The sequence below is a fragment of the Ictalurus furcatus genome, chromosome 19 (assembly GCF_023375685.1).
Source record: "Ictalurus furcatus strain D&B chromosome 19, Billie_1.0, whole genome shotgun sequence".
Taxonomy (NCBI): domain Eukaryota; kingdom Metazoa; phylum Chordata; class Actinopteri; order Siluriformes; family Ictaluridae; genus Ictalurus; species Ictalurus furcatus.
In genome coordinates this window covers 14077089-14103225 of record NC_071273.1, presented here as the reverse complement: position 1 = coordinate 14103225, position 26137 = coordinate 14077089, and the positions used below count along the sequence as shown (strand labels likewise).

The following is a 26137-nucleotide window of genomic DNA, read 5'->3' as shown; positions in this document are numbered from 1 at the left end:
TTCAACAGCACTGTGAGATATCAGGTAAAGCTAATTAAAGCTGCATTAGGTCATACAGGAAGTGTCCGTCTTACATCGTTTAGGTGTTAGCGTCCTGTAATGACGACCTGTTTTACTTGTTCTGTTTCGTAATCCACTCATGCTGGGATTGGTTTCTGCCTTAGTCCTAAATCTCTTTATGAATAAATGTAACTTCATAACCTTACTCCTAGTTCTGCTGTTAACCAAGAGTGATTCTCACTGCATCACTTCAAACCTTACAAATCCCTTGAAATGTTTTATTACTCTTGACTAATTTACAACTGTTTGTGAACCTTTTTTTGTGGCCTAATTGTATAAGACATGGTCAAAAGCAACAGCAGAGTTCCTGGGGACTGGGAGCAAACAGAAAAATAATATCAGTATTTTAAAGAACAATTAGATCACATTGCCCTGTTGTTGGTTATTTCACAATAACACACCCCATCCTGTTTTATTCCTCTTACACAACAGCAATTTTCCAAGGATGACTGTTTTCATTTAGTAAAGAAAGACATGTAATACTTGTAATACTGCTTAGAGTAGCATTTCAGCAAAAACAAGTTCAATCTCTCTTTTAAAGTTATAATAAGACAAACAATGTGTTCTAAGAAAATGCAAAATAAATAAATAAATAAATAAATAAATAATGCCCTCCATCTGGCTAATTCAACATCTTCCAATCAGAGCTGCTGTTATAGACAACTAATCAACACCTTCTGACCAATCAGATTCAACAGCACTGTGGAATAACTCATTTTAACCCTTGCTTAGTTGACTATGCTTTATTAATCCACAAACTAGGTGTCGTTAACTGACTGTTTAATCTGACATATTGGTCCACCATCGCATTTGATTAAAACTTCACAAACCTCACAAATTAGCATGAAACTTTTCAGATGTCTCGATCATGGTACAGTGTTACACGGTATACCGTTACAGCCCTGACACAGTTACTGTCCAATCACTTCCCGTTCTCTGCACTTTTATTTCATTCATGCTGCATACATTAATATGTCCTAATGGGGAAGAGTTTGGGCCATTTGCAGTTGTGTTATGGCAGTTTTGTACAACGTGTGTTTCTAAAAACAACCCAGCTAGACAAACAGCAGAGAGAATTAGTCAGGATTCACTTTTAACCGTTACTGAGTGTGCTAGCACTGCTAATAACGCTGGGTTTAATGTAAGCGAATGAAAAGGTCGCCCTGTGGGTTGGTTTCTAACTAACTAAGAGAAATGCAACAATAGCAACAAAGCAGGTTAGCTATGTAAATATTTTTTAAAATGTCACACCTTAGGATCTGCGAGTTTCCCTGAAGGCTTCTTAAAAAAGGAAGTCCTGGCGGTGAAAAAATACTCCTCACAGTCTTCTTCCAAACTACTGTAACCACTGCTCATGGTGCTAGTCCACGTCATTTGACGGGAAAAGTCCAGTTTTCAAACTTTTGCCACATTAAAAAACAAAAACAAAAAAACAAACAAACAGAAAGTGTACTTGAGGTGGAAAAGAACTGCTTCAGTCCATGCGGAGGTGTAATCCAGAGGACGGCGCTGGAGATAAATGATTAGTGAGTGAAGCTCGGAATAATTGTACAGCAGTAAGAGACAGAAAGAAACAGGAAGCGTAAAAACTCCCCCTGGTTCCCAATCTGTTTGTCTGCTGTGTACAAAACACTTTATTTACAGCTGAATTTGTCTCAACCCAAGTTTCCGACAAGGACTTGTCTAACCAGCTCTTCTCCGTAACTGTGTCCACACACACACACACACACTCACACTCACAGTTACAGTTACAGGGCGGTACAGTAGACACGCCCACACCGGATCACCCGGCTCCGTCCCAAACCGCTCCCTACTAGACACCTAGTGCACTACACAGGGTGTAGAAGCCATTATTTCACTCACTTATATTGGGATTACAGCGAGGTGGTGCGTCCTGCTTACACAGAGGTTACATGATAAAAATCCATCCATCCATCCATCCATTTTCTATACCGCTTATCCTTCAGGGTCACGGGGAACCTGGAGCCTATCCCAGGGAACATCGGGCACAAGGCAGGGTACACCCTGGACGGGGTAGCAATACATCCCAGGGCACAATCACATACACATTCACACACCCATTCATACACTACGGACACTTTGGACATGCTAATCAGCCTACCATCCATGTCTTTGGACTGGGGGAGGAAACCGGAGTACCTGGAGGAAACCCCTGCAGCACGGGGAGAATATGCAAACTCTGCACACACAGCCTGGAGGTGTGAGGCAAACAAAGCCACCGTGCACCCACATGATAAATAGTTGGCCAGTTTAATATTTTACATTGTTAGATATAATAATAATAATAATAATAATAATAATAATAATACAGTAATAAAAGTAATAATAATAATAATAATAATAATAATAATAAAAGTAATAATAATAATAATAGTAGTAATAAAAGTAAAAATAATAATAATAATAGTTATTGACTCAGAAAACCCAGGGCATATAATTAAAAATCGTGTTTTGACTGAAATTTAGTGTTCTGGCAATAATATACTTTGATATCTCTGCTTTGAGGAACCATAAATATATTTTTACCAAAAGGATGAGGAAATATTTTATTTAGGCTACCTTGCCTAGGCTTTCTATCTGCAAAGATCACACTGTATAAGGAGCCAGTTTATAAACACAGCTAAAGAGATGTAATTTTTTGCTATGCAAGTGTGCTTTTCTCACAATTTAAGTATGTTTTTGAGTAGTTACTGTACATGCCATAGCATAACACCTAGAAAAAAAGCCATGTGACTAAAAGTAGCAGAATGAATAGCCTACATGAAAAAACAGCATGCTTTGTAGGTTGACCTGTAATTTAAATAATCTCTGAAGGAAAACACCCCATAAATAGCTAGTGAGTGGTATATAGCATGCTTGGGCCAGTCTTTGTAGTTATGGTGGCACTAATGAATGGACATGCTCAACCAGGTTTATTAGCCTCCTGCCCTTTAAGTTCCAAAGAACAAAGTTAGAGCTGACCTCTGGGCGTCTTATCCTGGGGTGACACTTACAAATCATGCAAATTACAAACCATGTTTATTCCTGTGGTTCTCAGGATGGTTTTAGGTCTGGTTTGGAATCAGTTCCATGAGTAAACCACTCATTTTTTTGGGGGTTAGCCGCTGATGGTAGACCTCTCAGGAACTCAGTGGGAACCCCCATGTTTTTGATTCATATTAGGGAAAGTTGTTGTATTATTAATGTATGATGGTATCTTCCCAGGTTAATGGGGTGGATTGCTGCAGAACATAATGCTGTCTTTAGACCAAACATTTGTTTCTTGTTTGTTTAATGAAAACAAAAAAAATTTTGCAATTTATTTTGCTGGAGAAATCACTCTGGACGGGACTCCAGTCATCACAGCACTAGTTAAATATGATCTAATGGCATTCAGGCTTTCTTTTACGCTTCTGTGCAATAGCTTTTCTTCACCATATTTTTCACCGGTTATTTAAGACTCATAATTTGTAAGTGCAAAACCAAAAGACATTATAAACACTATATGAATTCAATTTATAATATAAATTATAAAGAATATAAAATATAAAGAGTGACAATATAAAAGAAATGTAGTAATATCTGAGAGTAATGACTGAAATATGAGCTATACAGGATGACTGAATTTTCCGTCTAATATCCTTTACTTAAAGCTGCAGTATGGAACATTTTTTTGTTAAAAATGAACAAAAATCAATTATCGAGCAAGTACATAAAGAAGTAGTGTTCAAAACAGTCTCCTTACGTTACATCGATTCGCTATGGTAAGCGTATAATAACGATTTATAAATTGAGCTGTCGAGTCAGATTTCGCAGTTGACGTCATTCGCGACATCAATCGTCTTTACTTGGTTACATCAAGTCCGTAAACAGAAAGAAGTAGACCCGGCTACTATATCGCGTGTGTAAGAGCCATTATGTTGTATTCAATGTCTGTTGTAATGTCATTGTTTAACACTGGGTGGAGTGTGGGTCTAATTAATATATAGGTAGACAGAGAGTAAGAGAAGGCAGGTGTAATGGAGGGTGTGTGGGTGCTGAGGATGGTGGAGTGTTTGTAGCTTGCTTTTACAACAGTTGCTTAGAATTGAAACTTGTCATCTAGATGGTTGCTTTAATCTGGACAGTTCTAAATGCAATCATCGTTGACATCTGGGGAATCAGCTGTTGTCAAAACCAAGAAACCTCGAACTGCAGAGAGCCTTCAGTCAAAAAGGGAAAGCGACAGAGCCCGTGCTCAAACCAGAATAAATATCTGCATGTCTTTTGAGAGGTGGCGAAAACTCTGAAAGTAGATTGAGATCTGAAGGGATTGAAGAGTGATGCAGAGATGGCTTTTTTTCTGTTGAACAGGTTAGTGGCTCAATAGGTAGCAAGCTAACATTAGTGCACTTGTTTGCTTGACTCAGCTAGGTATGGAGTTTCCTATGTTTTTTTTTTGTAGCTACGAGAGAGAGCAACTCACCTCTACTCCAAGAAAACCATATCTGCCACCACCTCCGTCAAGTACTGGAGCTAATATACAACACATACGAATACCTCAGGTGTTGCCATGTGTCACGAGACAAATAAGCAACTGCAGCTTCATAAACAAGCCCAATATTATTATAGCCTGTTACGGTCCTGCAACATATTAAACTGAAACCACTTGCAGTTTGAAAAGCAAAAACAGAATTTATTTAATAAAAAAACATCAAACAGCAACAAAGTTTATAGGGAGGACAGGCACTATCCACTCATCTCTGATCCCCTGCATGCAGAATATGATTGAAGAGATGGAAAAGGAGATTACATTAGAACCATATCTACTATTAGTATATATGAGTATGTTATGCTTGTTTTTTTTATTTGATGTTATAACCTGTAACAATTGGGAGGGTGAAATACACCACAGCACTAATATTATTGTGATTCTGTGAGCAGACTGTGTCAATGCATTGGGGAAAATAGAGAACATAAGGTAAAAAAAAAAAAAAAGGCACTTGTCAGATTTTACTAACAAGCAACCATATTTTTTAAAACAAGCCCAAAAAACCGTAACCCGCGACCTGTAATTTTATCAAGCAACTGAAAGAAGCCCAAAGTCGCGTATTATAAGCATAAAAAAGCAATAACTCCGCAAGTAACTTGCAATTTTATGTTTCAAACAAAGATGGTGATAGAGAAAGGCAAAAGTTAATTACTGCAGCTTTAATGTTCAGTAAATGCACTGATTTCTATTTTTGAGGCACTCAATCTGTTCAAGTTTGAGAAAAGACACACTTTAACAAGAAGATGGCAATCCATTTATGAATGAAAAGATTACATGAATAACTCCTCACTATGCATGCATAATTCAACTCTATATGGCCCATAGTTTCTAGAATTGGTAATCAATTCTTCCCATACAATGTTAAAGCACAGACCACCTCCTGCTCATATGACAATTTGTCACATTCTGAGTTCATTAATGTGTGAAAGTATAACAGCCCACCTGTATACTGAAGCTGGTTACTCATACTGTTAGCTATGCAGCAAAACTACTGGGTCAAATGCATGCAACATCTGTAGTGGATAAGGGCCAAAGCTAACCATACACCACAAACAGCAGCTTTCAAAAGGTTTGTGACAGGACAGGGCTTTTTAAAACCCAAGAGCATGAAGAAGGCCTAAAAATAACACAGCAAAGAGAACAGCCAAACCAAAACTGGCCCCCAGCTCGTCCCTGGTCATTCATACTGTCCACTTAGACATTTGTATATCATTAACATTCCTTCCATTTTTAAACATAACCTAAGTATGGTATGTGTCATTACATATATTACTTTTAGATTAAAATGTATACAAAATGGACTAACAAATGTACAGTTTTCTAAAATGTGCCTTGTTGCTTTAAATAAAATAATCTTGCAAATGAAAGAAAAACAGAAACTCAAATATCAAGCAGACAGAGTACAGTACGTGTGAAAAGGATGTCTCACTCAGCGGCCAACAATTTCCCAGCAGCAACACCGGCTCTGCTAAAACAATAGGATCTGGGAAAGTGTGTGTGTGTGAGAGAGAGAAAGAGAGAGAGAGAGAGAGACAGAGAGAGTGAGAGAGAGAAAGAGAGAGAGAGAGGGAGAGACAGATGAGTGTCCTGTGGCCACTAGCCTTTTTGGCCAGGAGCCATGGCCTTTGTTACACATTGCCAAAATTCCTTTGCTGGGAAGAGTGAATAATGGTATATATCATTTCATTCAGTGGCTTCATCTTAAACGATGTGTCATAAAGACCAACTCAAGTTACTCAGCAAACTGTGACAAAGAAATGCCCGTGGACACAGTGCTTTCAGCGCAGATTTCGCTCTTGTGTGGGATTGAGGTGTGCTGTATCAATTCTGGATTATTTAAGAGAGAACTTGATGCACATTACTCAAATGTAATTAAACTCTATGATATTTTCATCCTTCTCATCAACTACCTGATTTTTTGTGATAGTTATATTAAGAACATATAAAAGTTAAATGTCTGACACACGTGTCCTCACTTCAACTGATACTGATACTACATATTGCCCACAGGAATAGAGCTTCCAATAGACAATAGGATAGAAAAGAAAATGATATTTTTATAAAATAATCCATCTTAGATGAGTAATATCCATTCTATATCCATCCTAATATCCATGTTATTTTCCCCAAATATACAATAATCCTTATACAATAACCCTGGGTTTCAGTAATTCAAGAATGCACAGCAGAAATGATTATGGAGTTATTCTCCATCATAATAGAAGCATAATTCAACATAAAACTCATAATTCTACATTAAACTCTTGCAAGCACAATCTTTATTGACTGGTGTTCATGGAACACTTACAAATAACTGATTATTTTCCCAAAGGACATAATTATGATTGATAATTAGATTTAAGGCTAATGGTTACAAGACAACAAAGGTCACATAGTCTGTGTCATAAAATAAAGAGATTAAACCTCTATTTAGGGGGGAAAACTGTAAGAAAATGATCTCTGCCGTGCCTGTGAAATCTTCCTGCACGTGACCCTCATTCATTTTAAAAGCATTCACATATTTATCAGCTAAAGAAAGTAGTGACAGTGACCAAGACAGATACAGACCCCCATCAAAGTTTTTCTAAACATAAATCACGCCTGGAAATCACAGTTTCTGAAGATTAAATAGACCCAGACAGGCCCGAAGACTCAATAGCAGGTAACTAAACCACACAAAAGAAATGGAGTCTGGGACATGTTCCATCTTGCCATTCGGTGGATCCATGGAGGATCAGTAGGCTTTTACGGCCTTTAAAAACTACCTGTCTGTCAGTCTCCGCTCTGTAATCAAAAGCCTGTGTGATGTTCTGAAGGCCGCACTGTCTGCACATGGAGGAAGCAAAAACATACCTCAGTTTGGATCTTGGTTTTGAACAAAAAAAAAAAAAAATGAAGTGAGACATTTCTTTCCAGTGCAGGTGCACTTTAAGGTAGTGTCAATAAACACAAGGATTCATTTGAACTGTACAGATTAAACACAGAAGTTTAGCCTTGATTTGACTTTGCATGGAGGGGAAGGATGAGGATTTAGGATAATAATGGGCTGTGCTTGCAAATTTGACCAGAGAGAAATTATGGAACCAATTATGGCATGTCCAAAACGGCAGGTCTTTTAGGGTGTTCCCAGTATGCAGTGGTTAGTACCTAGCAAAAGTGGTCCAAGAAAGAACAATCAGTAAACCGGTGACAGAGTCATGAGTGCCCAAAGCTCACTGATGCACATGGGGAGCGAAGGCTAGCCCGTCTGATCTGATCCCTTTTGGTAGGTACTAACCACTACATACAGGTAACACCCAACAAGACCTGCCATTTTGGAGATGCCATGACGTGCCTTCTAGTCATCACAATTTAACCCTTGTCAACGTCCCTCAGATCCCAACGCCAAGAAAATGCTAGAGCCTAATCTGCTTTATGGTAGCTTCTTATACATGTTCACGGTCACAATTTACGCCGTATAACTACAAATGATTCACAGATTTTCCAATATTATGCATCAATTTTAAATACTGCACAACTGAACCGTCCTGCTATACGATCAGTTTAATGAAAACCTAATGGCACCAGTATGCACAGTGCAAAACAAGCAAAACAGTCCTGTGGTTTATGACATGAATACCTAAAAAAACCACAGTCCCTCAAGATGGAGGTCTGCGGTTCCTTCCTTTGGTATAGGTTTTACTGATGGCCGAGTTAGCTTTCCTTAAGTATTAAACTGAGGAGGTAAATGAAAGGTGAACAATCTTAATTTCCACCACTTAGTAGTTCTTAGGTTAACAGAACTGTTATTAAAAAAAATACTGCGCTACAGGATAACATGTCCAAAATCCAAACCTACTGCTGAGCTTCCTCCTTTTGGAGCTGAAGCAGCTGAACTTAATTCAGAGTGTGGTCAAATCTGGAAGCAATTAACAAGCGTTCTTTTCTTCACACGGTGCAAGTGAAGTTAAATTTCCATGGAAAAGCAATATATTACTGCTTGATCTATGTGTAGCAACAGCAACACTCAGCTGTCTGTCTGTCAGGACCCAGACATTTCACTTCTTCTCTGATTGTTCACAGACTGTCACAGTACCATTGTGCGTTCATTTAACCCTTAAATGCATGTTTCGCCAATCATTATTAGATATTCGGGTTATTAGCGACCCTATAGACTTTTTACAAGAAATGAATTTTAAAACAGATTTTATTCGACAATTTAATATTTTTTTCTTGTTATATTGTTGATAATAACTAGATTGAGGAATACTAAGAAGGTGGAGGTCTAATGTGAAAAAATGAATGAGGGGGAGGGTACTGAATGACGTCCCGGGTCGCTAACGACCTGAGGTATGCGTTTAAGGGTTAACTTGATGCAAATTCAATATGTGGAGCTATAAACGGGGGGAAACTGTGCTGGTGAACGGCATTGTATGTGAAAGTAGGAGGAAGAACGTACAGCATAACACACCACTGGGGATCATCCTGACAAGAAGACAAAAATGCAGGATTAATCCTGAGGATGGACAGACATTCTGTGACCTAAAAATGAAATCTTCCTGCTTATGCTTTTAAAGAAATGAGCACTGGAAAAATCATGTGGGCTCAGAGTGAGTTATGGATGAGTCTCTGACCTCCAGTGAGGTGAACAGATGAAGGTATGTAGGGTTGCCAGAGATGGAAGTTGTCATTTAAAAATGAGTAATTAGTATTCCTTGTTGAAGAATGTGACTATCTTCCAACTTTCCCAAAACTGAACAAAGTCAGTAGGTCTTGAAAATGATAATGGACAGAAATGAAGTTTTACTTTTAAACAAATCTGTGAGGTCGTTTTAATATTAAAGGAGCAATCTGTACATTTTGTAACCTTCTGCTGCCTGTGAGGTGGATTGCAATTGCAATGAATATATGTGTAGCAGCCTGCGAAAACTCTTCACTTAGTGACATTTTCTACTTTTATAGTTTTGAAAATGACAGACTTTGCTGAACTAAAATACAGTATGTTTATCTAGCATTTTAAAGTATATTATGAGCAGAAACACTCAGTTTTGGTCAAAATCTGAACGACTTCAGACAGGTTTTTCTGGACAGCCCCTACTATTTACAAGCTTTTTTGTTCTTAACTGACCCTACATATAGGTTTCAGCTGGGGGCGGGGCTAGTTTCCAGGTCAGAAAAAATGTTGAAAAAAGACTGAAATTTAAAAAATTTTATTAAAAAAATAGAACAAAAGAAATACACTAGCCAGATGTACTTCATGGCAATATATTTCATTTTTAAGATATCTTTACAATGATGAGCTAAATTTTCCATAAATGCTACAGATGGCACCTTTAAACAATGAAACTGAATCTACATCTCACATCTGTGTCTAGCCATGCGGACTTGGCTTATCAAGGCTCATTATCAAGCTTCATCAACTATACAGTAGTGTTACAGAACTATCCTAAGGGAAGAAAGAGAGAACCTGATTAAAATAAGATCTCCAGTGGAAACAGCAAAAACACCAAGGCCAAATCATGTTTTATATCTCGCAATATTATAAGAAATCTCTACTAAAAATACACTGACAACCGTTTTACACATTATCGGGGTGATCAGTAACAGCAGAGACAAGCTGAGGACGTTTTACCGACAACCTCCAGATCTAATAATGACCCAAGCCTAACAGAATTAGTCTAATCAAATCAGTCTGACTCACATGAACCACGTTACAGTGAACAAAAGCAGAATAAAATAAACCCTCTAACCTCACATACACACACATGCACACAAATACAAAAGAGTAAGCACAAACACAGGCTAAAATACATGCACACATACACACACTTAAAAATACCTCAATATAACAAATGCAGACTAGAATATTCCTATATAGACATACACAAATATAGTTTAAAACACGTTTTTCATAGCATGACGTGACCCCAGAGACATTATTCACTGACACATTAAAAGTATTCGCAGAGCTGAGAACATTTCCTCCACAAAATGATTTCCTTTTGTTAAAAAAATGAATTTGTCAGTTCAGTACACAAAAAGAAACAGTTTTTTGTGGGTTTTTTTGCATAGCATAAATTTATTCTGCGCATGAAAATATTCATTGCACATGACACCAAATGCCTCAATTACTTGTCTTGCCAATTTAGAGTTTTTCAATCTACATTATCCAACAAAATTGCAGTTATCACAGAGATTTTGTTTAAGGATTTCCAGCAATTTTAGATTTAATCTGGCAGTTTATTAGTGTACTAAATGCTGTCGGAAATATAACTGACATGATACATAACAGACCACCGTAGAGAAAACTAATTTCTCTAAAGACACACACACACACACACACACACACACACACAAAGCCACACAATATGAAAGCTGGTTTGTGACTTCTCTGTTATGTAACTGTGCAGTTCTGGTGAGCATGTTTATGCAGCCTGGCTTCAACAGCCTGCCAGAAAATGGCACTTACAAAGAAAGATGAAATTCTCACCAAGATCAAACTCATATCCTCCTGCAATTTGTGTCCTAAGCTGGGACTTGGTGGAACGTTCCTTTTTTTCAGAACACCAAGCCACAGAAAAGCTCTTTAAGGTCATGCCAGTGTGCAAACCATCTCAAGTTCCTAAATGTGTAATTTCAAGCTTGCCTGGATTTTGACTCTTTTTTGACTGTCGAGCAGTTATGTAATGTACTGTATACAAATAGACTGCATGTGTACACGCCAAAACATTTTACCCTGATGAGGGATTTTAGCTGGGTTTGTCTGTTGGGAATGGAATGTATACTCTTGTATCTTGTATATACTTTTGTATGTGTGTGTGTGTGTGTGTGTGTGTGTGTGTGTGTGTGTGTGTGTGTACGTGTACACATGGTTGTGCCAGGCCCAAACTCCGTTCTGCATCCTGTGTCTGTTTCCTGATGGGAAACTCTCTCTTTCCTGCATCTGTTTGTATTCCTATCCCCTGGATCATAGTTACATGTCTGTCTGTGAGACTACATCAACAAAGAAAATCTGGTACTCACAAATTTTGAATTTGATTCCCCTGAAATATTATATGACAGTTCCAATGCATTATGTTAATTCTTTTTTTTTTTTTTTTTTTACCAGAGGCCAAAAAATGGGAATTTCTGCCTGTTTTGGGTGCCAGTGGGATGCCAGCATTGAACCTATGTGTGTCACACTCCACAGTAGTGGTTAGTGGATCATATGAAAGTAGACACTCGGGCATTTAAGAATTTGCAGTTTTTCAGAAGTATTTCTTTTTTTACCTAACCTACTACATTTAAAATTTAGAAGTGTATTGTGGTGGTTGTATATGAGGTTTTACTATGAAAAAAGCTTTAGTTGTGAGGTCTGTTTTATCTCTGTACCAATCTTATTATGGAGAGCTGTGAATTGTTTGCCCAGCATGGGGCTCTTACCCCTACCCTTTCCCATCACCCTTCTCACCAGCAGCTGAACACAGAGGCTGCTTGCTAATAACCCAGTATGGATCCAATGCACACTGCGCTATCTCATAATGCAATGGGACTGGCACGGGAGAGCTGTCAGAATCAAAAATGGAAGAATGCAGCGTGTCGGCTCTTTTAAAGTGTAAGTGCGAAAGTTACTAAAAGTTGTTCCTTGTTCCTTGTGGTTAAACCGTACTTGTTTAACAACACCTGAATAGACTGTTAACTTGTTGAAGGTTTAAACAAGAAAAAATTCATATACACACATATACTGTATCAGTAGCTGAGAAGTAAGTACTGAATCGAATGCAGTACGTACTGTCACAGAGACATGATACTCTACACACAGAAACCCAACAGTGTCCTGACTAATCCTATAATAGACTTGCAGTGATAAAATAATTTGTTTATGGAATGAAAAACATATATATATATATATATATATATATATATATATATATATATATATATATATATATATATATATATATATATATATATATATACACAATTTGTATTGGCACCCTGTCCAGGGTGTACCCTGCCTTGTGCCCGATGCTCCCTGGGATAGGCCCCAGGTTTCCCCACGACCCTGAAAAGGATTAAGCAGTACAGAAGATGGATGGATGGATGGATATATAATTATATTACATACACCCCACTAGCTGACATGATCCCTCCCTCTCTCTCTCTTTTGAGAGAGAGACTGTGATACGTTTTACATTCACCAAGCACTCACACAGCCAAAATTACTACAAATCTCTATCACATGAGTGTGTATGGCCTGGTTAGGGGGCGTCTTAAACACTGGAGGCCTTTCATTTAGTTTATATGAGCCAGAAGGAGATGGGCTGTTGTTTTCCTGCCTTCTACTGCAATCTCATACAAAAGCCATTTCTTTTATAGTTTTATCAGGTGAAATAACTACCGAAGCATGTGGTGTGCATGTGTGTGTGTGTGTGTGTGTGTGTGTGCGTGTTACACTAAATAACAGATAATCACTCATGAGCTGAAGAAGTTTCAGCATATGCAGTACAGAGATAACTATATGTTTGAAACAGATCATAAGTGCTCTGGCCAGGTCTTGGAATGAGGCACGGCTGCTACACACCCTCATTCAGAAAAGCACAAATGCATCCTTGGAGCTCCTAATAACAGTTAAATGGTTTTAATGGTTTTCTGTAACATCAATAAATTATTTCTACTAATTACAGTTAACATAATAGCTACACTATGGTAATCCAATCCTGTTAATATAATTTAAATACATCATAATATAAATATCATGAATGTTCTATCTGCTATGAAGGAAATACAGAAATAGTCTCTGTGAGCTGACATAGAGAAGCCAGTCAAATGTATTATTTGAGCTTTGGCTCCCTCTTGTAGTCAGTGCTTGTTACAAACCCATAGGTGACCCCATACACTTTATCCCAAATTTTTATTTGTTGTTCAGAAAAATTTAGATGTTTTTTCATCCCCATAGACTGTGATATTAAGTAGAGGTGAAAGATATTATAGTTATTATTTCATTATTTTCAGTGACAGCTGGTCATGATACTGAGTGGGATCAAAATTAATGCTTGTTCCTATTTTTACCCTAATGCGTTTCCTCTGTCATGATTAATGATGTGTTCTGGATGTATCAGTGGAAAGGGGTTACATTAATTGGTTTCACTGGACAACAAATCTAAGGTGTGTTTCACACAACTGTCAATGATTGGCTCTGCTGATTTAATCTACGGTCTGGCTGAGAATAAATCAGCCCCAGCCTCTACTTTGCTAATGGTGCTATAGTTCTTGGTTCCACAAAAGTAAAAATGAAGCAGTTTCAACTCATTTGTTAAACAGTATATGAGACAAAATGGATGGCTTTTTTATGAAAGAGAGGGAGGGCTTAGCTTTGCTAGCCGGTTTATAACAGCCGGCCCTGGTTATTATAGTTATATGTCTGACTGCTTACTTGAATTGAACAGGTTTAAATCCTAATAATGAAATCTAATCATGATCTGATTATAAACATTTGCTATATACAGTATATATCAATAATTAGATTGGGGTCATAAAATAAATCTGTGCTGCAATCATCAAGGGATCTCTGTAAATCCCCTGGCATTAAACATCAGATAACCATCCATCCATCCATTTTCTACCACTTACTCCTTCTTCAGGGTCACGGGGAACCTGGAGCCTATCCCAGGAAGCATCGGGCACAAGGCGGGGTACACCCTGGACAGGGTACCAGTCACATCAGATAACCATTTCAAATCAAACACAGATTTGAGCATCAATTACATACACACAGAAAACTTACACTGTGGGAGGCCTGGTTGTTGTTGAGATGGTCGTAACTGAGGGTACTCAGTGGAGCGTCACTAGAAGATCCATTCTCATGGCAGTCGAGTGTCACATGATCACGACACTGTACATGACACGTGTACTTACAACCTGCAGAGAAGAAAGGAGGAGAGGTGACATAACATAACCAACTTTCTCATATACAGGTGAAAAAAATCTGAATATCGTGGAAAAGTTCATTTTTTCCGTAATTTCATTTTCAAGCCTTTTTTTTTTTTTAGTCTTGATGATTACGGCTTACAGCTCATGGAAATAAAAAAATCCAGTATCTCAATGTTATTAGAATAAATAATTTATAATAAAGAAATGTTGACCTGAGAAGAGTTTTAATCAGCTAATTAACTCAAAACACCTGCAAAGGTTTCCTGAGCCTTTAATCTCTCAGTCTGGGTCAGTGCACACAACCACAATCATGGGGAAGATGAAAGTAAATGTTGCATTTCATTTGGAAATCAAGGTCCCAGAGTCTGGAGGAAGAGTGGAGAGGCACAGAATCCAAGCTACTTGAAGTCCAGTGTGAAGTTTCCACAGTCAGTGATGATTTGGGGTGCCATGTCATCTGCTGGTGTTGGTCCACTGTGTTTTCTCAAGTCGAGAGTCAATGCAGCGTCTACCAGGAGATTTTAGAGCACTTCATGCTTCCATCTGCTGACGAGCTTTATGGAGATGCTGATTTCCTTTTCTAGCAGGACTTAGCACCTGCTCCCAGTGCCAAAACTACTAGTAACTGGTTTGCTGAGCATGGTATTACTGTGCTTGATTGGCCAGCCGACTCGCCTGACCTGAACTCCATAGAGAATCTATGAGACACCAGACCCAACAATACAGACGAGCTGAAGGCTGTTATCAAAGCAACCTGGGCTTCCAGAACACCTCAACAGTGCCACAGGCTGACTGCCTCCATGCCACACCGCACTGATGCAGTAATTCATGCAAAAGGATTAAAACTCCGACCGAGTATTGAGTGCATAAATTAACATACTTTTTAGAAGGTCGATATTTCTGTATTATAAATTCTTTATTCTCATATTTTGAGACACTGGATTTTTTATTTCCATGAGCTGTAAGCCGTAATCATCAAGATTAAAATAAAAAAAGGTTTGCAATATTTCACGTTATGTGTAATGAAACTAGAATATATGAAAGTTCCCCTTTTTGAATTAAGTTACGGAAAAAAACAGAACTTTTCCACAATATTATAATTTTTAAAACAGCTATTTTATAATTTTTTTTTTTTTTTAAATACATTCATTCATTCATTCATTCAACTTCAACCTCTTAAGCCTGGTCAGGGTAGCGGTGGTACCCATTCTCACTGTGCCACTTTTTTTTTCTTTTTTTTTGAGCAATTGAATTTTCGATTAGGAATTAAAAATCAATACAAGTACAAGTGACAAGTTAATTAGGCTTATAGGCAGTATTCACAGTTGAGTTATGTGTGTCAGGCTGCAGATACAGACACAAATGCAGGTAAACAGCAGCTTTATTGTTCAAACCAGCAGACAAATCCAAAACAGAAGATAAGAGTGTAGTCAACAAACAGGAAGTAGTCAGGCGATGAGCAAACAGCATGAAGTAGACCGAAAGCATAAACCAAACAAGATCTGTAAACCAGTTAGACAATCACAACACTAAGGCTTTGTAATAACTGGTGAGAAACACAGCACGTATAGTTTCGCAAAAAAAAAGTGTAAGCTGAAAGTCCTTTTATACTGTGAGGCTGTAATTGTGCACAGATGTGTGTAATCAGAAAGATGGTGAGTGTAGTTGGACACCGTTTCCATCATGATGACATGCCAATGTGCATATAGTGCACAAATCCACATATCATCATATTACTGTTTTTTTTTATTTTTAAATTGTCTTTTGCTTTTAGTATGTTACACTGGACAGCAAAGAAAAAAATAACAAATGAATAAAAATAAAGAATGTTTCCCCTGATTTTTTTTGGGGCTTAAAGGCAAGTGCTTATATCGAGAGTCTTGAATGATTCTACTCAAGAAAAAAAAATCTAGTAACCTCAAAGTCATGAACTATATACAGTTGATTTTAATAATCTGAAAGGGTCGAGGGGAAAATCAACTTAAGGACCTGCATAACCCAACTCTGAAACAAGGAACGTTCCCTACATAAACATTGATGATACAAATTTACAGCTCCTATTGAACCCTGCTGTTTTTCAGGGTACATTTCCATTATATATTGGTAAACAAATATATAAATGTATAATACAGTTGATCTAAATCTGCAATGTGTTCATTGTGGACTTACAGCTCAGGTAGTTGAGCTAAATAACCCAAAGAGCGAGGGTGACAGTTTGCATATGCAAACTCTGCAGAAAATGCAATGCGTACGTTCAGGCACTCCTATTTGCCAAACAAAGACTACAAAGACAATCCATATATCACCAATGAAGAACAAACTTCTCGGGGGAAACATATATATGTGTGTGTGTATATATATTTATATATATATATATATATATATATATATATATATGTTAGACTTGTACTTTGAGGTGTTATTTGCCAACATCAAGCATGATTTTATTTTTTTTACATTTATCCAGACATGTAGACCTGACAGTAGCAGAATGACAAGAATTTTAGATACTGATCATGCTCCCTTACCAAATTTAATCTTAAGCTCTTTGGAGAAAAGTTGTGACTTTCCCTACTGTCTTCTATTCTATATTCTGACATTAAGGCAAAATGATAATAATAATAAAAAAAAACTAAGCATGCTTCAAGAAGTAGACTCTGTTCTAGCATGATGTACATAAGACTGCAAGGCAAGGATGTGGTACAGGACATCCTCAGTGTGTGCTGAGAAAAGTGATGTATACCAGCCCTCTCATGCAAAATGACAATCATGGCACTCGGCACAAGACACAGCAATGCAGCGACAAACAGAGAGCAGTCATGACGTGTCAGTCACCCAGTTATCACAACCTACCTGGGGATTTGCGCCTGAACTGTGGGGTAATTTTGCTAGAAAGTTTGCATACTGCTGCTCCCATTCCAGCCAAGCCTCTCCTCTCCTTTCTCTCTTTCCCACCTTCCCTCCCTCTCTCTACCCACTTAGCTCTGAGTCTGCTTGATGAACCTCCATCAGCCACAGCCTTATCAAACACACCAAGATGCTGTTAACCTGTACAATAAAATGACCAAACAATCCCACAACTCTCTCACACTCAGTTCACTTTGTGATTTCCTCTCCCTCTCCCTCTCCCTCTCCGCCATCCTCTCCCTCTCTCACTCTCTCACTCTTTCTTGATATGCTGAGGTTGGTGATTTTGCCTATCAAATGTTGTCTCTCTAGCTAAGCAGTGATGGACACAGAGGACAAGCGGAGGTGAGCAGTGAGAGAATGTTTTTTGTGGGCTAAAAGTGAATTAGCTGAAGGAAATGACCCATCCATCTCACGCATTTTGAGACTTTCAGAGAAAATTCATTAAAGATGCAGTTTGTCATCATTTGGTCTAGTTGGTCTAGATCTATTAAAATGTGATTTGCAATATTGCCATGCAAAGGAAATAGCTAGTTTGAAAATGAACCACGCCAGGAACAGAGCTGCTCAACTTTGCACTTTTTTTCTTATATGTAAGATTACTTACAGAGTGCCTTTTATAAGTATTCATCCCAATCAACCAGCCACTCCCACCTCCCCCAACCCAACAATAGACGTGCATACAGCCTCACATCAAAACACCTGAATAATATCTGTCTTAGTATTTCTGTTCCTGTACAGTCATTAAGGATCCAAAGAAAACCCACAGTTTCAGGTTTTTCCCACTGTGTGTGTGTGTGTGTGTGTGTGTGTGTGTGTGCCACCATTTTTCACACTCACAATCAAGTACATCCTGAATATTATATCACGCTTGTCTGAGTTTAGTCAACACACTGCCATACCCCCATTCTACACACACACACACACACACACACACACACACACACACACACACATACACACACACACAAGAGAATGGATTTCTGAGTTTAATGCCTTACCATTTCTATGGGGTGGTACAGAGATGCTGCTGATGTTCTACTTCAGTGAATCAGTAACAGTGGTGCTCTCAAACACACTCTAGAGCTGTTGCTTCTGTGCAGCGTTTTAGATATTTTTCTTTTTGTGGTTTAATAATTTGATTTGGTCTGTCTGGGGTTTTGGTCTGGGGTTTGGCTGGACATGTTTTGGATTGTAAAGTCAGCTCTAAGTCCAGTTTGCTGAGGAGGCTTCTCTCTGGGGTAAGCTCCTGGAATCTCAGTGCTTTGTGATGGAGGGTCTCTGTATCACTATTGTTTTGGGTGGCCATGGAATTTAATGGCTCTTTTTTCAATTTTAATTATTAGCAGGTACAGTTGTAATTCTGCTCTGCAGGCATTATTTAGAGTTTTTTGTTCTAACTGTAGTATATTTTTGAAAATTTCTGCCTGCAGTCTCTATTGGGTGTTTGTCCCATTTACTGAACTCTTGGTTTGTGAGCGGCCCCCAGACCTCACATCCGTAGAGCGTAATGGGTTCAAGAACAGCTTCTGATTGGGATGTCAATTTTGATATTTTACTTAATAGCGTAAAAAGCTCTTTGGGCTTTTTCTCTCAGGTCGTTCACAGCCTTATTGACATTTCCTGTGTTGATGCTGTTTATACCGAGTTATGTGTAGTTCAGAGTGTGTTCAAGGGGCATGTTATCTAATTTGAAATTATGATGTTGGTCTTGACGACTGTGTCCTTTTCGGAATATCCTTATTTTAGTCTTTTTTGGGTTAACTGACAGAGCCCATGTCTCACAAAAGGTGTGCAGGAGGTCTAGATACTGCTGTAGACCTTCTTTTGTGAGTGACAGCAACACCAGATCATCTGCAAACAAGGAAGAATTTGACTTCAGTGTCTAGTAGAGTAAGACCGGGTGTTGCAGACTGTTCCAGAGCCCTTGCTAGTTGTGCACATATACAGTACAAATGCACTTTCTTTTCGCTCTCTCGATTAAACACACCCTCACACAGTTTTGCTCTCTAGGGCAATCAAAAAGTGCTGCTTAGTCCTGGCAATAAATGCACTTCCCATAATGTGGAAGAGACTGTACTATTGATCAAGACCTCTCTGAGTAAACTCAGCACTCAGCACACACTCAGCACACTGAAAATGGTGTTTGAGTCCTGTGTAGGTGTGAGTAACACACGCAAAGCTTTTCACTTAGTAAAAATAAAGGGCATGACAAATTCTTGTGAAACTGCATTTATGGAGATGTTGCTTCTGAGACGTGCGCCGAACATAAATACGCATAAATATACTTCAAGCAGAACATGTTCTTGACGCAACACTCATTTTAACCAGTCACTGAGATCTGATGTCATTAGTATAGGTTTCCTACACCTTCCACTCCTGAACCAGTTGGAAGGTTATTGTGTAGTTCTTATTGTGTAGTCTTAGTTCATAATATTAAGCAAAAACTGACTGTATCTTGACAGGTGGGATGTACTGAATTCAATCCGTGCATCTGAACTTTATTAACTATATTTAAAATATCTGATCAAATCTACAGGCTACCAACTTGTATGAATACCACAAGTTATTTATTGGTATAAAAAACCCAAATCCTAGTCTAATTGAGCTGAAAAAAAATTATTTTATCTGTGGATGGATTTCGTTTCCTTCCTTTGGGCTGAATTCATAAGAAACAATTCTTTTTTTCCCTGTTCCATCCCTATTCCTAAGCTCTTATGCAAATGATTTATGCAAAGTGTGAAGCCATGTTAAAAAACATAGCCTAACGTCATGTGTTAATCAAGGTCTTGTGTCTACTTGTGTTGGGACATTTGTAAACGTCTGTAAAAAACCTTTTAATACACTCATTTTACACTAACAATTACAAGGGATATTATTATCTTACTTACTTTATCTTACTTGACTTTTTCTTTAAAAAAACAACCTGTAATCGGTTTACAATTTAATTTGAATAGTTAGCCAGGTATCCTTAAATGTTCCATAACTGTATGATTCCCAGCTTCAAGGGTGCTGGAGCCACTCATGGCTAGTTTTGTCTTTGCTTCAAGATTTTCTCTTAACTGGGCAACTCAGCATGGTGTGATTTGATATACATAGGGACGGGGATCCCTGGCACGCAGGGGGGAGCTTGCGGAACAGAGGCCACGTTCTTCAACATAATAGCGTACTAGACACGGTGGATTGCTTGTGCACGTGTTTATCGTGTTCACTCGTTCATCATCAATAAATGTTTTATTCTGATCAGAGTCACTTTAGTTTAAATGTCTAATAATTTTGGGAAATAGAACCAACTAAATTCATTCGAAAAAATGAATGGTTACACACAAAAATAACTGTAGAAGTGTCACAGGGTCACAGAGGAGCCTGGAGCCTATCCCACGCTCAGGGCACCCTGGACAGGTATATATATATATGTATATCTCCTCACGCACTACATATCCTTGCCATTGCTGCACATGATGCCATCCTAGAAAAAAAGGGTTCCTCGGGGATTAATTGTATAGTTAACAGCTGTAACTCTTTAAATAGACTCTAGTCATAACCTTATCTAAATAGGGCAACCATCTGTTGTACACAAAGTTTCAATCGAAAACCCTTTAGAATAGACTAGAATAGACCTCTTTAGAAAGCTAAGAACCCTTCCTTACCCATTGAACCCTGAAAGAACTCCTTTTTTATGAGTATTAGTATTCTACATAAAACTTTTAAGGATTCCCACGGAGAGACCAATCAAGTAACCTTTAGGATGTTAAATGGAATTAGATACATGGATATCTAGCATGCTCAGTGTAGCATATCAAGGAATTTGTCTCATTTACATAAGCTGAAATGCATAGCCACATAACAGCCTTTCAACTGGTGCTTCTGGGGGGATTTTCTTTAAGTGGCTCAAACATGAAAGGTATGAGGAACTCACTGCTGACATCACATTGCAGTGACTGGGTGAAAGGAATGATGATCCAGAAAGAAAAATCTGTATTCCTGTAAATCTCAATCTCGCCTTCCTTGAACAGGTGTGTGTGTGTGTGTATGTGTGTGTGTATAAGTAAAACCTTGCTCTGGGGCACACCTGTTACTTCTCCATCAAATACTGTCTTTTTCCTTCAACTGTTTTTTCCAAAATCACATACAAAGCTGTCATAGAGAACCTCTGGGGCAGTGGTATTCAACTAAAATTTGTGAAGGTCCATTTGCATAAAACTCTCTTTCTTGCAAATATCCAGATAAGCAACTATCATGACAGAATGACCTTTAATGCTTAATCATTAATGTTTCGTTTAAGGCTGTAAATAAGACAATTTGATGTTATTACTTTGGACTAACATCACAGACTTTTTGGGAGAATTCTTCTAAATGCATACTTTTTTGTCCAATCATCTTCAAACATTCTTTTTGTCGTTTTGTGGGGGGAAAAAGTCTTTAAGACTTAATGTCTCTAGCCCTGTAGCTACTCTCTGGTCTAATGAGCTGCCTTCAGCAGCATGCAAGTGTTTTTCACAACAGAGGATCTCCTACAAAAGCAGATCATGTTTAGTTTTCTAAAAATGACAACTACAGCCTAGAGTACTTTTCTATGAAACTCATCCTTGTACCAGTGAACTTTCCTTTTGACTAATACAGATATGATGTCCATATTTGCAGATCTAGCCAGGAATAGAGATTCCTATAGGCTCATCTAGCACCCTTCTTCTGGGACAACCTGAATGAGGAATTCCACACGCTCCAGACATCATTCCTCTCGGCTCCTGGCAGACTGGCCTCCTAATAGGTTGATGAAACAACACCAAACTGCTAAACAAAGGGCAGGTCACTCAGCCGCCCATCAATTCCTCATTGTTCTCATATCACTCTTCAGTCACAGATCATCCATTGAGGAAGTTCTCAGGGTTAGAAACTATATTTGGCAGGTTACTGTGAGCCCATTCGCACATGGATGTCAGACACATACCACTATTTAATCTTTACCTTTAACCTCGCTCTCCAGAACTGAGAAACTGTTGTTCTGAAACGTATTGTGTCTAAAGCCTGGGATAGTATGAATCAGCTGAGAACACACAAAATGTCGTAATGTCATTCATGTAATGTAATTATTTTAAGCCAAGAAACAAATCAAATACTCTTGAAGAAATTACAATGACTGTAATAGACAAAATGTATTTTGATCTCCAAATACAATTTGAAGTATGTAGACAGGACTAGCAGCAAGAGGAAAATGATGTGAGTGCTATTGCATGGAGATAGTGCTGAATGGATCCTGACCATTCATCACCTGCGATTAATGGCTGTTTCTGTTTCACTTCCGATTAATCAGTTGCCTCTGTTACATGAAATGGGTCTGCAGTGGTGTAACATACAGTATACAACAGACTCTTCGAACAGTTATTTCCACCATTCGTGTTACTGAGCATGGTGCACCAAAGGGACATGAACTCAGTTGAACACAACCTGTTCACCTTATCATCATCATCATCATGATAATGCTGCCACTGTTGGGCCCTTGAGCAAGGCCGTTAACCCTCAACTGCTCAGTTGTATAAATGAGATAAATGTAAGTCGCTCTGGATAAGGGCGTCTGCCAAATGCCATGAATTTAATGTAATGTAACTAACATGGCTTGACGTTTGTCACTGTAAAGGCCATCTCTTCACAGAATAGAAAATAGGTACTGAATTATGTTCCCTTCAAAGTGGAGTGGTACCTTCAAAGGTACATCTTTTGTATTTTTTACATGACGTCAAAAATGCATTCACCTGGTGAAAGTCAATTAGGTATACGTTTGCAATGCATTAAAGCAATATAATTATACCATAAGGTCCATTGTTGTACCTTAAATGAGGTGAAAGTTGATACATACGTACAAAGACATACTGTTAAAAACCACTGCAGTGCCAAGCAATGTTAGAGTCAACAGCAGAGTCAAACAACAGTGTTGTTCTTTGTTGCTTATTAAATACAGAAATAATGGCTTTAATAGCATGCATTTCTGCTCTATAATATAATTCATCTCAATTCAATTTAATCTTATTTGTATAGAGCTTTTAACAATGGACACTGCCACAAAGAAGTTTTTCCAGAAATATATCAATTCAGGATACAAATTTTTACATGTATCCCTACTGACCAAGCCAGAGTCGACGGTGGCAAGGAAAAACGATACAAAGAAGTAACTCTAAGAGGAACAAGACTCAAAAGGGACGCCATACTCATCTGAGTGACAATGGATAGTGCGATTATAAATAATTCCCTTCTATGACTGTGTACTACATGGTCAAATAGTACTAAATTCATTACAGTTTTAACATAAAGTCTATTTTGTTATTCACTGTTCACTGATGGAGACTAGAGTGCAAAACTATCATAGCATAACTGTTCATATGAAATGTGATCCAAAGCCATCTTCATGGTTTTTAAGTGGTGCTATCCTCAGTAATCTAATGTACAACATTACCATGTCAAATGAATGTCATTTTAACCAACTGTAAAGATAAATTTGTAATAATTCTAACATACTGGACAGAAACAAATCAGCCAACACATTCCTATCTTATGTTGGGCATTTGAAAGGACAGTTGCACAGGTTATAATCTGATATACACTTACAGTCAAAAGTTTTTATTACAGTTTAATTACTATCATTCCACAGACCTAGCTAAACAGTACAGAACAGAAATTAAAATGGAATCCTACATATTTGTGGACTTATTATCAAGTGCTAGTATTAAGTGTAAGACATACATATAGTGTGCTACAAGTACCTAATAAGAGTGATAAAGACTTCAGCATTTTCTAATTGAATTAATTCTAGACTGTTCCAGTAAAATAAAGTCATTTCTAAACAATTAATAATAAACATTTACTGATTCACATATACCTATTCCTTGGGTACATTTTCCATTTTTAGTGTATGTAATATGAAGTAATTTAAACAAAAATGCTAAAATATAGGGTGTTTAAAAACTTTTGCCTGGCAGTGTATAACCTAGATGTCAAAAAGCAGCTCTGTGTGTGGTGCCCGTTTTTAAAGCATTTGCATGATTGTCAGTTTGCAATCACCAAACAGAATTTTTTTCTATTTTAAATATATAAAAATACAACACATAAAAGTATATTGATAGAACTCATATATAGATTCCTTCCAGAATCATCAATTACACACTGCAAAAGAGTATCTTGTACTATAAATAAGATGATACTTAATATTGATGAGCACCGTCAATGTCAAGCGTACACAAAGCTGTTCATGGCAACAGACTGCAATTTCCCCTGATAGATAAATACAATACGAACCATCTGAAATACTCCATACGCAATATTTCAACAGATTAAACATGGCTCTACAGTCTTGACTTGGTCAGTGTTGTATTCTAAAAAGGAAATCTCAGTAAGAAACTTTCTGTTTAGCCAGCTGTGTAGCCACATGTAGAGGTCCTGCATGGTACTGGACTCACCAGAAAGCTTCCACAGAAGGCTGCGCTCCATGCGTCCGGAGCGGCGCATCACTTTGGTGAAACAGTAGAAGAACACGGTTATTTTCTTCAGAGTCTTGCTGAAGCCTCTCCTCAGTGCCATGACCTTACACGGCAGCCCCAAAAAAGCTCACACAGAAGTCCAAACACATCGGCGTGTCCTACGCATGAGATAAGCAAGTGCTTTGTCCATAGAGAATTGCTGTCTTTCCCTCTATTTTTTTGTTTCTCTGCCTCTCTGTCTACAGCCTCCCTTCATAAGAATCCACTGTTCAAGTGTGTGTGTGTGTGTGTGTGTCTGGGACCCCATGGCTTTCTATTCTGCTCAGTCAGGAGGCTGTCCATTGTGGTCCATCATTATGCGGTCACAGAGCAGTGTGTCTTATTTAGACACACCGTCACTGCTGCTACACAAACAAGCAGATGGATATTAGGGGAGCCAACAGGTGGGTGTCAAATAGCAAGACACAATGCAGACGAGCCAGAGAAATGGCTATTCATGAACTACACACACACACACTAATGGTAGCAGAGCTGCCATGCAAGACATTAGTTTGCCATCAGGAGCAACTTGCGGTTCAGTGTCTTGCCCAAGGACACTTCGGCATGTGGAGTCATGTGGACCAGGAATCGAACCGCCAACCCTACGATTAGTGGACAACCCGTTCTACCACCTGACCCACAGCCACCCCAATATAATAACTATATAACTAATTACTAAATTACTAAATAATTATAACTATATATCACAACACTGTTGAATTCTCAATTCTGATTGGTCAGAATGTGTTGATTAATTATCAGGAAAATCACTGGTTTATATTAATATATATTCATTATTAATATTAATCGTTCTAATACATTGTCTTTCTATATTAACACGTTACAATGGGACTTGGGAAAACCCGCCACATAAACATGATATGGTGAAGTTTTCTGTGAGGAGATGTATGTTTAGCATTTTTGGAAGGGGTCTCCAGTGTCAGCACTTTGTAAAAGTCAGAGATAAAGCTGTAACTTTAACGTTAAACTTTAAAATGGTAACTGTACATGGTCTTCAACTTATAATGAATGAAGAAGTTAGTTAGTGCTTGGTTTAGTGTTCTATTACACATCATTACTTTGTGTTGTAGTGTTATCTTTCTAGAAAGGAAAGTAAAAGGTGAACACATTTTTTCCTAAAACCAACAGAATGTCACCAAGCAAGTAGAGGTATCAGCAAGCCACTGTAAAATTAGCTTCGTTGTGACCACATTTAATTTCTTCCTACCTACCCAGA

At 38.1% G+C, this 26137-nt stretch overlaps 1 protein-coding gene across 2 annotated transcripts in view; it reads right to left on the bottom strand.

Annotated features, from left to right (window-relative positions):
• rassf3 (Ras association domain family member 3) overlaps window positions 1-26137 on the bottom strand; it is a 53561-nt gene that overhangs the window by 22194 nt on the left and 5230 nt on the right. Inside the window, exon 2 of one of the 2 annotated variants that reach the window (XM_053649784.1) lies at window positions 14337-14470. In XM_053649784.1, the coding sequence (XP_053505759.1) occupies window positions 14337-14470 (134 nt within the window). Of the gene's footprint in view, window positions 1-1311; window positions 1903-14336; window positions 14471-26137 lie in introns of those variants that run through there. The other variant, XM_053649785.1, reaches the window with a different exon arrangement.